Below are 15628 nucleotides of genomic sequence, written 5' to 3'. Positions count from 1 at the left end.
AACAGAGTTCTGGGAGAACCCTGCCAGGCTAGGTTTTATCCCTTTAGTTGCTGAGTCATAAAAAGATCCGGAGGCATCTTGAGGGTTCCAGAGTTGCCTTTGGTGTCTAGGGCAAAGGATTATCACTGGAGGTTTTGAATAGCAGCTGTTAATTAAACAGGACAGAAATGTTTCAATATTTTGATAATTGATACAAAAATACCAGTGAACGATGGCTGACTATTCATCTTTGTTAGGACTATACTTTCCTCTGCACATCACAATTCAACTCCAGGACTCAAGTTTTCTATGAACATTATTAGAATGGTAGCAAGCAAGGTAATTTTAGTGAAATTAATGTACTTTGGGTATGGTTTATATCTTGAGGTTTAACATTAACAACCCCAAATAACACAACATTCTGAGATTTGTGGAACAAGACAGATCATCACTTTTTTGGTATATAATTCAGTAGTCACATGCCCAGTAATCAGGGACTGAATATAAAGCCTGTGTATTACCTATGCTGTCTTTCTTCTTTTTGCATAGCTTTTACTCATTTGGCTATGAAATAGTTGCCTTAAAGAGAAACAGAGAACAAAAGTGAGCAAAACTTGATCCAGTCAATTATTTTATTATTTGAATCAGTAATACTCATTAAGAACCTTGGAAAGGTATTGATTGTAACCTTTTTCTAAAAAACCAAATTATCTGTGGCTATTAGAAACCTACCATTACCTATGAAATTTAAAAATCTATGGTTACTTCTATTTAATATAAGCTTGGTCATGAAAGTATTTGTGATTAATTAGATAGCCAAAGAGAATCTTATTGTTGTTATACATTTTGCCCATAGTTACATTTGTTGATGCCTTGTCTTTTCTGATTTGCCAGGGAGAAAGTGAGTAAAACCAAGTAAAGCCAGGGAGAAACTGAGCTTAAAAAAGAAGATTCTTTCCAAATTCTTAACTATACTATTGAAAAGGAAGCATTTCTGATTAAGTTGTTAAGAACTTATACTTTTTCTGTATAACATTGAGCGAATCTATCTACTAATTAGCTTAATTTGCAATGTTATGAAAGTAGTAATGACTGTAGTTATGTGGTTTATCCTGATGGACCTAATTTAATCATTACATTTATTGGATTATAAAATAATGTTCACAGGAAAGATAACCCTTGATTGTTTCTTATTCAGTTTAACTGGTTTACCTTTGTTGATGGCCTCCTTGTCTGTGGCTTTGATCCCAAATGGTCTCTAACATCACTTTCATCTTCATGCATTTCTATGTCTTTTGCAACATTTACAATTTCACTTTTAGTCAACTGTCTGACTAAGACATTGATACGAGAGGGCAAAGATAACCGCTGCTGTTGAGCAGGGAGAGAGGTGTGAGTAAGGATTAGTTTTATTAATATATGTAGGCTGTTTCTTTATTAGCAAAATTTATCATGTTATGTTGATCTTTGAATTCTTCAGAAATTTTATCACTACCTGGATTTGGAAATGAAATATTTGGGTAAATAGGAGCTCTTGTATGTAAAGCACTAGGTGGAAAAATTCCTTACCAAATGTTCATTAATTATAGTTTCCTTTCACTGAGAATAAAACTGGTCAGGACTTCCCAGGGCTATTGTAGGCATTTTATTCTGAAAGCTAAAGCGAAGTCTAGGGACTCTAACATGTAGATAATTTTTAGGCTAATTTCTCTTCTGCTAAAAATCTTTTATAAACTGGATTAGCTTTTGGTTAAATAAGGCAAATTATTTGAAAAGGCCTAGTAATTGTGATTGGTACTAATATAAGCTTTGAAAGGAATTGTAAACTTCCTATTTTGAAAGCTGAATAAGATGAACATGCTTGGAATAGTAGAGCTTTTATGATAGTAATAATACTTTGTGTAAATTTGCTGTATTTCTGTTTCCTATTGGTACAATCTTTCTTAAAAGCTCAAGAATAATTTATAACACAATGCTGAGCCTAAATGCATCTCTCAGTAGTTTCTCCTATAATGTGGTTGCTATTACCAGCAGGTATTGATATAGAGGGAATAAGAAAGGAGTAGTTCAGTTGTTGGAATCACTGCCTTACAGTTTCCTATGGTGATGGTGGGTACATGTAATAGGTTCTGCTCTATCAATAGGAATTCACTGAAAATTTTCATTCTACTAACTCGGACTGTATTATCATTGGCGGAATTAACTTTGCTTTGTTAACGATACAGATGTACTTTAAATGCTGACATTTGTTAAAAGCTTTTGTCTTCTTTCTTAACATAAACTTACAGCAACAAAATAATTTTTCTGTTAGATAATGGAACTTGGACTCAGCTTTGGCTTGTCTCTGAATATCATGAACAGGGTTCCTTATATGACTATTTGAATAGAAACACAGTGACAGTGGCTGGAATGATCAGGCTGGCACTATCAATAGCTAGTGGTCTGGCCCACCTTCATATGGAGATTGTTGGTACACAAGGTATGTATTTTCTAATTTTTTTTCTCCTTGAATATGAGGATAGAAGCACTAAGTTGTATTTTAGTGTTCAGCTGGGTTTTAGTTTATTACAAAAAGTTTTCAAATGTAAAGAAACTCTAAAAGTACTTTATAAAGCTGAAGGTTTTGGCATGATATAGCCAACTCTTACCTACATACTCATCATTTTGTATACTAGCCATAATAATATTTTTATTCCTAGTGGCTCTATTGTCACTGTTTAGCATATGTATCTGAGAGATCTTGCTTTGGTAGCAAATGCTCCATTCTCAGAAGTTACAAATAATTGAACTGTTTTTAAAAAATTGGAAAGGGTAAGGTGATCTTAAAAATACTTCTATATCATGTACTTGAAAGCCAAATAATACACACTGTCTTGTCTATTTATTGAGTTAATAGAGAATTGGCTCTAGAAAGTTGGTCTTGTCACTGTAGTACTTCTCAGATTTGGATTATTGATCCCTTTAAATGCTTAAAAATTATTGAGGACCCAAAAGTTTGTGGATGTGGGTTATATCTGTTAATATTTACTATATTAGAAATGAAAATAGATTTTAAAATATTTATTAATTTACTTAAAGTATAATAATTAATAATTAAATATGAAAATAAATAACAGTTTTAAAAACATAATTTTTATAGTATAAAACCCAATCTAGCTAAAATAATGGTTTTGTTTTACACATTTGCAAATCTCCTTAATGTCTGGATTTTCACACCTGTTCTTCATTTAGTCTGCCCCAGTATGTTGTTATTGGTTAAAGTGTGTAAAGAAAAGGTGACATCACACAGATATGTCATTGGAAAAGAGCTTCAAGGGCCCCCAGGGATCTTTGGACCAAATCTGAGGACTTCTGGTCTAGGATAATAAACGTTTGAAACTTGTTTTTTAGGAGAATATTTGCTATGTTCTTATGTGGATGTAACAATGCTAATACTTTCCCTACTTATTCAACAAATATTTATTAGTGGTTACTAAATGTCACCTAGTATTCTAAGCAAGGAGGGATGGTGATGAGTAAGACTTAACCACTGTCTTATGTAGCCTACAGTCTACTTGGGAATGACAAATAATGCCTACAAATAAATAAGATAACTCAGATAGCGGTAAAAGCTATGAAGAAGGCAAAATGGGGGTAGTCTGATGATGGTGAATTGGGATGTTGATTAGGGGTCAGGAAAGACCTTTCTTAGAAGGTAACATCTGAACCAAGTCTTTCAAAATGAATCCTCTTGGAGAGATTCAATCTTCAGTAATGGAAAAAGTGCATACATTTATCTTATGCTTCATAGGTAAACCTGCTATTGCTCATCGAGATATAAAATCAAAGAATATCTTAGTGAAAAAATGTGAAACTTGTGCCATAGCAGACTTGGGGTTGGCTGTGAAGCATGATTCAATACTGAACACTATTGACATACCTCAGAACCCTAAAGTAGGAACCAAAAGGTAAGATAACATACTTTGGTAGCATATGTTGTTTAGTTGCTAAGTCGTGTTTGATTCTTTGCTACCCCACGCACTGTAGCCCACTAGGCTCCTTTGTCCATGGCATTTTCCAGGCAAGAACACTGGAATAGGTTGCCATTTCTTACTCCAAAGACTTATGACTGCCCCATAAACATGAATGCCTGGGATATGTGTTTAGAGAGGACGGCAGCATATCCAACATCATTAGGCCTAAGAAAGCAAGAATTCTTCTCTGGTTCACTGAGAAATCAGTGGCACAATGGTTATAAAGCAAGGAGAGTTTGGCATTGAATCTTACAGAAAGTAGCTATTTGGGTGGGGAATCAGTACAGAGGAATGATGGAATTGATGGTGGTATATTACTTTTAGTTTGTCACATCTGAGAATACATTTTCTTACAGAGAGAAAAAAAAACAAAACCATCAGCAATGTATAGCTTTTTCAAAGCCTCTATATTTTATAAATGATCTGAAATTCAAGGCTAGTTGTGTATATTCCGACTCTAAACAATTGATATAGAATCAATATACAGATAAGTAAGGGACTCTTACAGTGAATGTATATATGTGCTATTATATCCTTTCAATACTTAAAAATATTATATAATATATGGTTATACTTATCCTATGGTTGTACTTATCCGGAAGTCTCCCAAGTTGATGTGTATTAAGATACTATGAGTTTGGACACAGTTCCCACTTTCAAGGAACAGAATCTCTGAAAGTTAAGAACAAACATAATATAAATAAAGCATACCACACATATGTCAAGACAGGCCCATTAGTAATGGAATTTCTGGTGTTTTCCTATTATAGCCAGACTGTAGCCATATGGCCAGCATACTTCCATTTCCTTTCATTTGAATTTAAGGATCTGTGCTATTTGGCATAATTCCAGGTTTATTGACCTTGAAATCAGAAACAACCAAAACACTTTCCTGGAGTTGTTAAGGCCCTTGAGAGTAGAGAATTTCTAAGCTGGTATAGTTAGTGTCCAAGCCATATTTGAGATTCCAGGCTGAGTCCTTCACTTGGTTTCGTGGGAGACTTTAGTGGGCCCCAGAAACACTTCAGGATGTTTTATTCCGACTGGGCAAGCCCTAAGCCCTAAACCCTAAGCCCTAAGCCCTAAGCCCTTCTCTTTTCCCTTTAAAAAGCAAGCTTTAACCTGTACTTCAGGGAAGACTTGGATACTGGATTCCTTCAGAGAATCTAAAACTTAAAAGACTGGGAAGAGTGTTGTGTCCTCACGTCACTATTCTGAGAAATCCTCGAAATCTCCCTAGGACAGCTTGGCTCAGTCAGGTCCCATGGATTGTAGAATTTGATTTAATTCTATTCAAGCAGCCTGAATTATCTTGGTGCCAATAAGCAATATGAATATATGTTTTGAAGCCAGTGTATTCAGTTGGCCAAAAAGTTCATTGGCCAAGCCAATATAATAAAGTTGTTTATTCAGAGCAAGTATTTGTGGAATAATTCTGAGCACTGTGTACCAGGCCCACAATGATGAATAAAATATACTCCTTGCCCTCAAAGAGCTTTCTTGGCTACAAACTGCTGGTGGAACTTGAGTTCCATCTTTTCTGTTGGGTGCATTCCAAGTATTTGGCTCCTGACCCACATGCTTTAACACTAGGATGACCTCTGGTTCTATTTTTAAAGTTTTTAAACTTATCTTTTGATAACTGTATTATTTAATTTTATTCTATTATAGTGGCTCAGATCCCCCTGTAAATTTGATGTAAACTGCCTTAACTTATATATCAGGATGAATTAAGATTGTGTTTTACCATACTGCTATAAAATCATAGACGGAATCTGAAATATGCATGTTTTTGAAGGTATATGGCCCCTGAAATGCTTGATGATACAATAAATGTGAATATCTTCGAGTCCTTCAAACGAGCTGACATCTATTCTGTTGGTCTGGTTTACTGGGAAATAGCCCGGAGGTGTTCAGTTGGAGGTAAGATTTTGGAAATACTCTTTGTGTCTGCCTTTCCTTGGTGCTTGAATCCAATGCACTATATCAAATTATTTCTAAACATTTAAAAGGTTATCTTTTGTTGATATCTTTCCAGTGGTAAAAATGGAGCATCTTGAACAGAATGGAGATTTTAAGTTGTAATTACTGCTTAGTTCTCCTGATAATGCTGGTTTCCATAATAATATTTTGCAAAGCCCTTGAACTTTTTTTTGTTTAAGCTGTTTTCCTATTTTTTATCAGAAATGAAACCCAAAGAAGCTAAATGCCTTGCCAAGGCTACAGGATTTAAATTCAAGTGTTCTGGTTCTCAGGCTTTTCTTGTTCTTTTCTTTCCGGTGATGATGAATATGTGAGAATTAAAGTGGAGGGCAGAGGTGAGCAAAGACTAACTTCCTGATTCTGCTCCCAGCAGTTTAGAGATTAATGAGAGGAAGAATTTGGGAGGATGAAACCCTGTAAACACAGGCTGAGGAAATTGTTGCATCAGTGGAGAAAAGTTAAATCCTGATAGAAAATGATTTAGAGTTTTCAGTTTCAAGTGAGACAGAGTTAGGCCTAAGCTTTGGTTTAGCAACTTTCTGAATATCTGACTATAGGTGAGGTATGTGGTCTCACTTCACTTGTCTGTAAAATGAAGATAATAAAACTGACCTCTTGGGTTTTAAGGATTTAATGGACTAATTCAATTAACTCATGTAAAGCTTTTAGTACAGGGCCTACTCTGTAAACAATAACTGTCAAGATTAAACCATGGTCAGTTATTGCATTTTGTATTGATGTCATTTTGCCTTACATCAATCTTATTCAATAAAAAATGAAAAGCTTACAAGGTTAAAATTATATTTGAATGAGAAAACATGCTTTTCCCCTTTTATTCCTAGGTTAGATAGTAAAATATTCAGGAAGATGAAACTATTTATAGAAGCAATAGAGTGGTGCAGAAACAGAACATGGACACTGGAATTCCCAAACTTGGGACTGAGTTCCAGATCTGCCACTCAGTAGTGACATAACCTTGAACAAATTCACCACACTTTGTGACTCAGTTTCCTGATTCTGTAAACACGGGATAATCTGGTATTTTCTTTAGTCACTGGTTTTGAGGAATAATTAGTTAAAACATGTAAAGGGCTTAGAAAGATACTCAGTAAATAGCAAGATTCAAACATATTTGTTATTATTTTTTCAAATTTTGTACTGATATTTGCCTAGATTTTTTTTAGATTTTTATCTTTAAAATTTCTTCCATAGTTGATATACTAATTTAGTAACATGATTTGAATTTCACTTTCTAAATTATGGCACTTCTTAGATACTTAAATTTTTAAAAAATCGATAGTTAATTAGACTGATTTTGTAAGAAAATTCTTAAATTTAAGTATCATTTTGATAATTAAGATCATCTTCAAATACTTTTGGCCATTTCTCTGGAACATTTTCAGGTGTAACACTTCTAAAATCCAAATGTAAAAAACTCACCTTTGAAAGGTTACCTAACAATTTTCAAAAAGAAGAAAGCCATTTTGTTTTGAAAAGGATAAACATACTTTATTCATGGAGAAATATACATCATTCACAGATCAATGAGGCTCTGCTGTAAATTTTGCAATTATGTATTACTTTTGAATTGCACGATGGCATTTTGTGGAAATCCAAATTTATGTAATTTTATCGGTTCAATTCAGTCGCTCATTTGTGTCCGACTCTGCGACCCCATGAATCGGAGCACGCCAGGCCTCCCTGTCCATCACCAACTCCCGAAGTCTACCCAATCTCATGTCCATTGAGTTGGTGATGCCATCTAACCATCTCATTCTCTGTTGACTCCTTCTCCTGCCTTCAATCTTTCCCAACATCAGGGTCTTTTCAAATGAGTTAGCTCTTCACATTAGGTGGCCAAAATATTGGAGTTTCAGCTTCAACATCAGTCCTTCCAATGAACACCCAGAACTGATCTCCTTTAGGATGGACTGATTGGATCTCCTTGCAACCCAAGGGACTCTCAGGAGTCTTCTTCAGTGCCACAGTTCAAAAGCATGAATTCTGCTGCACTCAGCTGTCTTTATAGTCCAACTCTCACATCCATACATGACTACTGGAAAAACCACAGCTTTGACCAGATGGACTTTTGTTTATAAAGCAATGTCTCTGGTTTTTAAAATTCTGTCTAGGTTGAACATAGCTTCTCTTTCAAGGAGTAAGCATCTTTTGATTTCATGGCTGCAATCACCATCTGCAGTAATTTTGGAGCCCAGAAAAGTAAAGTCAGCCACTGTTTCCCCATCTATTTGCCATGAAGTGATGGGACCGGATGCCATGATCTTAGTTTTCTGAATGTTGAGCTTTAAGCCAACTTTGTCACGCTCCTCTTTCACTTTCATCAAGAGACTCTTTAGTTCTTCTTCACTTTCTGCCATAAGGGTGGTGTCATCTGCATATCTGAGGTTATTGATATTTCTCCCGGCAGTCTTGATTCCAGCTTGTGCTTCCTCCAGCCCAGTGTTTCTCATGATGTACTCTGCATATAAGTTAAATAAGCACAGTGACAATATACAGCCTTGACATATTCCTTTTCCTATTTGGAACCAGTCTGCTGCTCCATGTCCAGTTCTAACTGTTGTTTCCTGACCTGCATACTGGTTTCTCAAGAGGCAGGTCAAGTGGTCTGGTATTCCCATCTCTTTCAGAATTTTCCACAGTTTATTGTGATCCACACAGTCAAAGGCTTTGGCATAGTCAATAAAGCAGAAATAGATGGTTTTCTGGAACTCTCTTGCTGTTTCAATGATCCAGCGAATGTTGGCAATTTGTTCTCTGGTTCCTCTGCCTTTTCTAAAACCAGCTTGAACATCTGGAAGTTCATGGTTCACATATTGCTGAAGCCTGACTTGGAGAATTTTGAGCATTACTTTACTAGTGTGTGAGATGAGTGCAATTGTGTGGTAGTTTAGCATTCTTTGGCATTGCCTTTCTTTGGGATTGGAATGAAAACTGACCTTTTCCAGTCCTGTGATGACTGCTGAGATTTCCAAATTTGCTGACATATTGAGTGCAGCACTTTCACAGCATCATCTTTTAGAATTTGAAATAGCTCAGCTGGAATTCCATCACCTCCACTAGCTTTGTTTGTAGTAATACTTCCTAAGGCTCACTTGACTTCACATTCCAAGATGTCTGGCTCTAGGTGAGTGATCACACCATCGTGATTGCCTGGGTCGTGAAGATCTTTTTTGTACAGTTCTTCTGTGTATTCTTGCCACCTCTTCTTAATATCTTCTGCTTCTGTTAGGTCCATACAGTTTCTGTCCTTTATTGAGCCCATCATTGTATGAAATGTTCCCTTGATATCTCTAATTTTCTTGAAGAGATCTCTAGTCCTTCCCATTGTATTGATTTCCTCTATTTCTTTGCATTGATCACTGAGGAAGGCTTTCTTATCTCTCCTTGCTATTCTTTGGAACTCTGCATTCAAATGGGTATATCTTGCCTTTTCTCCTTTGCTTTTCGCATCTTTTCTTTTCACAGCTATTTTTAAGGCCTCCTCAGACAGCCATTTTGCTTTTTTGCATTTCTTTTTCTTGGGGACGATCTTGATTCCTATCTCCTGTACAATATCACAAACCTCCGTCCATAGTTCATCAGGCACTCTGTCTTTGAGATCTCGTCCCTTAAATCTATTTCTCACTTCCACTGTATAGTCATAAGGGATTTGATTTAGGTCATACCTGAATGGTCTAGTGGTTTTCCCTGCTTTCTTCAATTTCAGTCTGAATTTGACAATAAGGAGTTCACGATCTGAGCCACAGTCAGCTCCTGGTCTTGTTTTTGCTGACTGTATAGAGCTTCTCCATCTTTGGCTGCAAAGAGTATAATCAGTCTGATTTCAGTGTTGACCATCTGGTGATGCCCATGTGTAGAGTCTTCTCTTGTGTTGTTGAAAGAGGGTGTTTGCTGTGACCAGTATTTTTATAATTATTAAAAGTTCTATAAATGTAATAATGTTTTTATATAAAATTAAATGTAATATATAATATAAAACAGTATATTTTATATAATAATTATATATTTTTGTTTTATATCATATAAATGATAATCAAAATTATATAAATTTTCATAATAATTTTATAAACATATAACTACTCAACTGAGAGCTTTCATCTTGTAGGTTTGGTATTACAGTGATACATAATTTGAATAAACCTGATTTTCCAGTTTTCCAGCATGCCACTTGTGCCTAGAAAACTTAATTGGTATTATTTTCAAATAAACATCTTTGTTTTTTATTCACACCAGAAAATTTATTATGTAAATTTTTTGTAGGAATTGTTGAGGAGTACCAGTTGCCTTATTATGACGTGGTGCCTTCAGATCCCTCAGTAGAAGAAATGAGGAAGGTTGTTTGTGACCAGAAGTTACGACCAAGTATTCCAAACCAGTGGCAAAGCTGTGAAGTAAGGCTATGTTCTTATATATATTTTTCCCACTATAAGTTTGAGGCAAGTATCAGAGAGGATTTTCAGACACCATGTAGTTCCTTTCTCTTAATTTAGGCCTCCAATTCATTTCACATACGTGGGTATATGTGTTTGTATAAGCTTCAGAAGGATTTTATTCCCTTTAGCTGTTGGTATCATAATGCTAAATTATGTGACAGGAACTACCTTGACATCCCAGTGACTTTACATAAGACTTTATTTCTTGCTATGCCAAGTCCCTTACAGGTTAGGCAACTTTCATCAGCATCTGTGCTATATTTGGCGACTCAGTAATCCAGGTGACTTTGACTTGGGATGCTGCTATTTCAACACATAGTTCCAGAGGCATAGGTCAGGGGAAGGGAGAAGCTAGACGGTCAGACACCAGCTCTCTAATGCTTTGCCCCAAGTGACACACAGCACTTCCACTCGTGGTTCATAGACCAGAACCAGTTACACAGTCCCATCTAACTGAGGGGGACTGGGGATGTCAGAAACACAGGCATATTCAGAGGGTAGTCAATGTTTGTGCTACACGATTATTACAATTTTAGTCATCCTTATATTCAACAAGTTATTCTTAATCCCTAATGTATGGCTTTCTTTCATCAGAAAACTTCTCCGTGGCAGGGATCATTGTTGTTTATCTCCTTATTCTGAACCACACACGTAGTAACCATCATAGAGCAGACATATTGCAATGCTTGTTTTGCCTATGTGAAGAGAAAGACTTTTCTAACTCCCACAGAAAGTAGAAGGGAAGGTAGGGGAAAGACTATAAAGCATCTAACAAATTCCAAAACTATTTTAATGCTTTAATCTCCCTATCCCAATTATGACTGTTTATCTTCTGCCATGTGTAAGTATAATGCTTGAGGTGTTTTTTTAGGTGACATCTTTTAGTTTTGTCTCTGTCATGTGTCATGTCTTAAACAGTTATTTTTCCCCTCATTTTTCCTCTCCTTCATGTTTCACTCAACTCATTTTCTATTCAAGGCAAGATTTATGTCCTGATATTTCCATTTTGTTTAGAATACAGGTAAAGTATTCTATATAGGTAAAATATACTTATTTTAGAAGCAGAATTTGAGGCATTTATAACAAAATTGAAATTAAAACTTTTTCTAACATTAACCATTTCATGCATAAATGAAAGAATATTAACACATATATAAATTTAAAGGATAATATTAGAATTCCAAGTTTAAAAAATAGAACACTTCTAATACCTTTGAACATTCTTCATCCCTCTGAGAGGCTGCTATTGTAACTAATCATTTTATTATTACTTTTCTTTTCTTTAGAATTTAGCTATATATCTATGGCTAACTTTTGTTTATTTGTGAAATGTATTATTGATACTATGGATATTCTTGTTAGTTTTTTTTTTTAACTTTACCGTATATAGTACAGCTATTATTGGTTTATTTGCATATCTGTATAGTATTCTATTGTATGGATATAGCACAATTTCTGTTTTTCATTCTGCTGTTGATTGTCATATGTGTGATTTTTAGCTTCTTTTAGAACAATGCTGCTCTGTGTGTATGTGAAGTGAAGTGAAGTCGCTCAGTCGTGCCCAACTCTTTGCCACCCCATGGACTGTAGCCTACCAGGCTTCTCCCATGGGATCTTCCAGGCAAGAGTACTGGAGTGGGTTGCCATTGCCTTCTCCAGAGGATCTTCCCCACCCAGGGATCGAACCCGGGTCTCCCTTATTGTAGGGAGACGCTTTACCGTCTGAGCCACCAGGGAAGTGTATATGTCTGTACAAATTATTTCTTTAGGGTATAAAACTGTAGATTCTTTTGGAGTGTCCACATAGATGATCATTACCTCCAAATAATGAGAGTTCTAGAACCAATCCTCATAGCTTTGTTATTACAGTTTCTAGGACTTCCAGTATAATGTTGCCTGAAAGGGACGATAGTTTTGCTCCTTAAAAACTTGCATGTCTCACCTTTGAATGTCATATTTGCTGTGGGTTTTGCTCATAAAAACTGACTTTGGTTTGATAAAAGCTTTCTTACTATCTCTGAGGTGCTATGTCATTTCTGCTTTAGGGTTTTATTGTGATAGATTGCATTTGTGGATTTTCCACTGTTAAACCAATCATGCATTCCTAGAATAAGCCTAATAATGTCATTTTTATACAATGAATTTTCTACATTTTATGCAATGAATTTGTTCATTTTTGCCCAATATTTTAGTTCTCTTTTGTTTTGTATTAATCCCACATATTAGATGTTTGTGAGATTTTTATACCATCATCATTTTTTTTCTGGAGTTATGAACATGTTTATCATTTTCTTTGTTCAACATTCCTTCTTGGCTCTCAGAGCTTCATTTTAAGGTAATTTTCTGATTTCTTCATGTGCATCTTTTAAATGTATTTTATTTGAATTGCTTTTTAGTGAGGATCTAAAAGTTGTAAGTTCTTTCAGTGTTTGGGTGTCTGAAAACATCTTTATTTTGTCCTCAATTCTGAACAAATAGTTTATCTGGGCATTAGGATTTAGGTTTGCAGTTATTTTCTCTAAGTACTTTAAAGATGTTATTCCACTAGCTTCTGACTTCCATTATTGTTGTTGAGAAGTCAGCTAATTTTAGATTATTTTTAGTTAATTTATCTTTTCTTCCAGACCTCTTTAAGAACTTCTTTATGTCTTTTGCATTCTGAGTTTCTCTATGATGTATTTGGTATGGATATCTCTTGATCAATTTTGTCTGGATGTTTTGGACTTTCTGATTCTTAAGATTTGTGACTATCCTCAGTTGTGGAAAATTCTGAGCCATTATCTCTTCAAATAGTTCATCTTTGCATTTTTTATTGCCCATTTTTACAGAACTCACTGTATGCATGTTAGACCTTTCATTTTACTTTGCTTGTCTCTTATTCTTTCCTACTGTTCATATTCCTGTATTTATGAATAGTCTCTCATATTTATCTTCTAGTTCACCAATTCTATATTTACATGTGTCTAATCTGCCATTTGGGCTTCCCAGGTGGCACTAGTAGTGAAGAACCCACCTGCCAAAGAGGGAGCTGCAAAAGATGCGAATTCTACCATCCCTGGGTTGGGAAGGTCCCCTGGAGAAAGGCATGGCAACCCACTCCAATATTCTTACCTGGAGAATCTCGTGGATAGAGGAGCCTGGTGGGCTGCAGTCCATACGGTCACGAAGAGTCAGATACAAATGAAGCGACTTAGCACAGCACAGCACAGTCTGTCATTTAACTCATCCATTTAGGTTTTTTATTATAATAGTTATATTTTTCATGTCAAGTTTTACTGACATGAAAAGTACTTTTTCTTTTATAAATACACTTTTTTATGCTAATGTTTAGACTTTTCTCTTTGCTTTTTACTTATTTTATTTTTCATATCATTTAACTCTAACATCTAGTGTTTTGATAGGTTTGATTTTCCTATTTTTTTGTTTTAACTGCCTCTTGTTAAAGATGGTTTGTTTCCTCGTCTGCTTGTGAATTTTCGTTATGAACTCAGGTTTACTGCAACATCATAAGGCTAAGGTTTGATTTTTTCTTCTTTCCCAAGAGTCAAGATCTAGGCAATTTTCTTTACAAAGTTCCTTCTAAGGCCAATTCATCCTTACAGTCTAGAATTTGTAAGCATCTTCTTCTGACATTTTTTTGTGTGCTTTAGACTATGTTTCCTGTCTTTCTCATGTAGTCCGTCAGTTCTGAAATTCTAGACTGTAAGATCCAAAGATGCCCCCAGAGCAGCTCCTTGCTACAGTGATTTCTTTTACCACTCTGGATTCATGCCTTCTCATTGTTTTCCCCTCTGTTATTTATCCTATTTATTTACCAGTTCACTTATACTGATTTTTATCATTATTTTATTGTGGTATAATTTGCATATAATAAAATGCATAAATTTTAGTGTACAGCTTGATGACTTAAAAAAAAAAGTATACATGTATACTTACCATCAAGATCAACACAGGGAATTTCCAGCCCATCCCATATCCATTTTTGTCCTTCATGTCCTTTCTTAGAATATTTTGTACAATAGTTATTCTGTCATATTCCCATAATTAAATTAATTTTTAATTTTCATTTAAAGGAAAATGTATATCCTCTATAGTGTTAATATCTGTGTTTTTACAAAATTTAAAAAAAATATCTTAATTTCACTGTTCAGTTCAATCGCTCAGTCTGTTTGACTCTTTGCGACCCCATGGACTGCAGCACGTCAGGCCTCCCTGTCTATCACCAACTCCCGGAGTTTACTCAAACTCATGTCCATTGAGTTGGTGATGCCTTCCAACCATCTCATCCTCTTTGTTCCCTTCTCCTCCCACTTTCAGTCTTTCCCAGCATCAGGGTCTTCTCCAATGAGTCGGTTCTTCACATCAGGTGGCCAAGTATTGGAGTTTCAGCTTCAACATCAGTCCTTCCAATGAATATTCAGGACTGATTTCCTTTACAATGGACTGGTTGGATCTCCTTGCAGTCCAAGGGACTTTCAAAAGTCTTCTCCAATACCACAGTTCAAAAGCATCAATTCTTTGGTGCTCAGGTTTCTTTATGGTCTAACTCTCACATCCATATATGACTACTGGAAAAGGAATAGCTTTGACTAGATGGACCTTTGTTGGCGAAGTAATGTCTCTGCTTTTTAGTATGCTGTCTAGGTTGGTCATAATTTTCCTTCCAAGGAACAATTGTCTTTTAATTTCATGGCTGCAGTCACCATCTGCAGTGATTTTGGAGCCCCCCCAAATTAAAGTCTATCACTGTTTCCATTGTTTCCCTATCTATTTGCCATGAAGTGATGGGACTGGATGCCATGATCTTAGTTTTCTGAATGTTGAGTTTTAAGCCAACTTTTTCACTCTCTTCTTTCGCTTTCATCAAGAGACTCTTTAGTTCTTCTTCACTTTCTGCCATAAGGATGATGTTATCTACATATCTGAGGTTACTGATATTTCTCCTGGAAATCTTGATCCAAGCTTGTGCTTCCTCCAGCCCAGCATTTCTCATAATGTATTCTGCATATGAGTTAAATAAGCAGGGTGATAATATACAGCCTTGACGTACTCCTTTTCCTATTGGAACCGGTCTGTTGTTCCATGTCCAGTTCTAAGTGTTACATACAGATTTCTGTATACAGATTCTGAATACCAGACCACCTGACCTGAGTACCTATTTATCAAGAGGCAGGTCAGGTGGTCTGGTATTCCCATCTC

General features: G+C 35.6%; 1 protein-coding gene across 5 annotated transcripts in view; it reads left to right on the top strand.

The window, feature by feature from the left end:
• Window positions 1-15628, top strand: part of ACVR1C (activin A receptor type 1C) — an 86728-nt gene that overhangs the window by 58609 nt on the left and 12491 nt on the right. For 4 of the 5 annotated variants that reach the window (XM_043488104.1, XM_043488108.1, XM_043488106.1 and 1 more), the window contains 4 exons: window positions 2291-2458; window positions 3770-3926; window positions 5791-5915; window positions 10257-10387. In XM_043488104.1, coding sequence (XP_043344039.1) covers window positions 2291-2458; window positions 3770-3926; window positions 5791-5915; window positions 10257-10387 — 581 coding nt within the window. The remainder of the gene's footprint in view (window positions 1-2290; window positions 2459-3769; window positions 3927-5790; window positions 5916-10256; window positions 10388-15628) is intronic. The other variant, XM_043488107.1, reaches the window with a different exon arrangement.

This window comes from Cervus canadensis, chromosome 15 (assembly GCF_019320065.1).
Source record: "Cervus canadensis isolate Bull #8, Minnesota chromosome 15, ASM1932006v1, whole genome shotgun sequence".
Classification (NCBI taxonomy): Eukaryota; Metazoa; Chordata; class Mammalia; order Artiodactyla; family Cervidae; genus Cervus; species Cervus canadensis.
The sequence above is the reverse complement of the archived record's forward strand: the minus strand, read 5'-3'. Positions and strand labels throughout refer to the sequence as shown.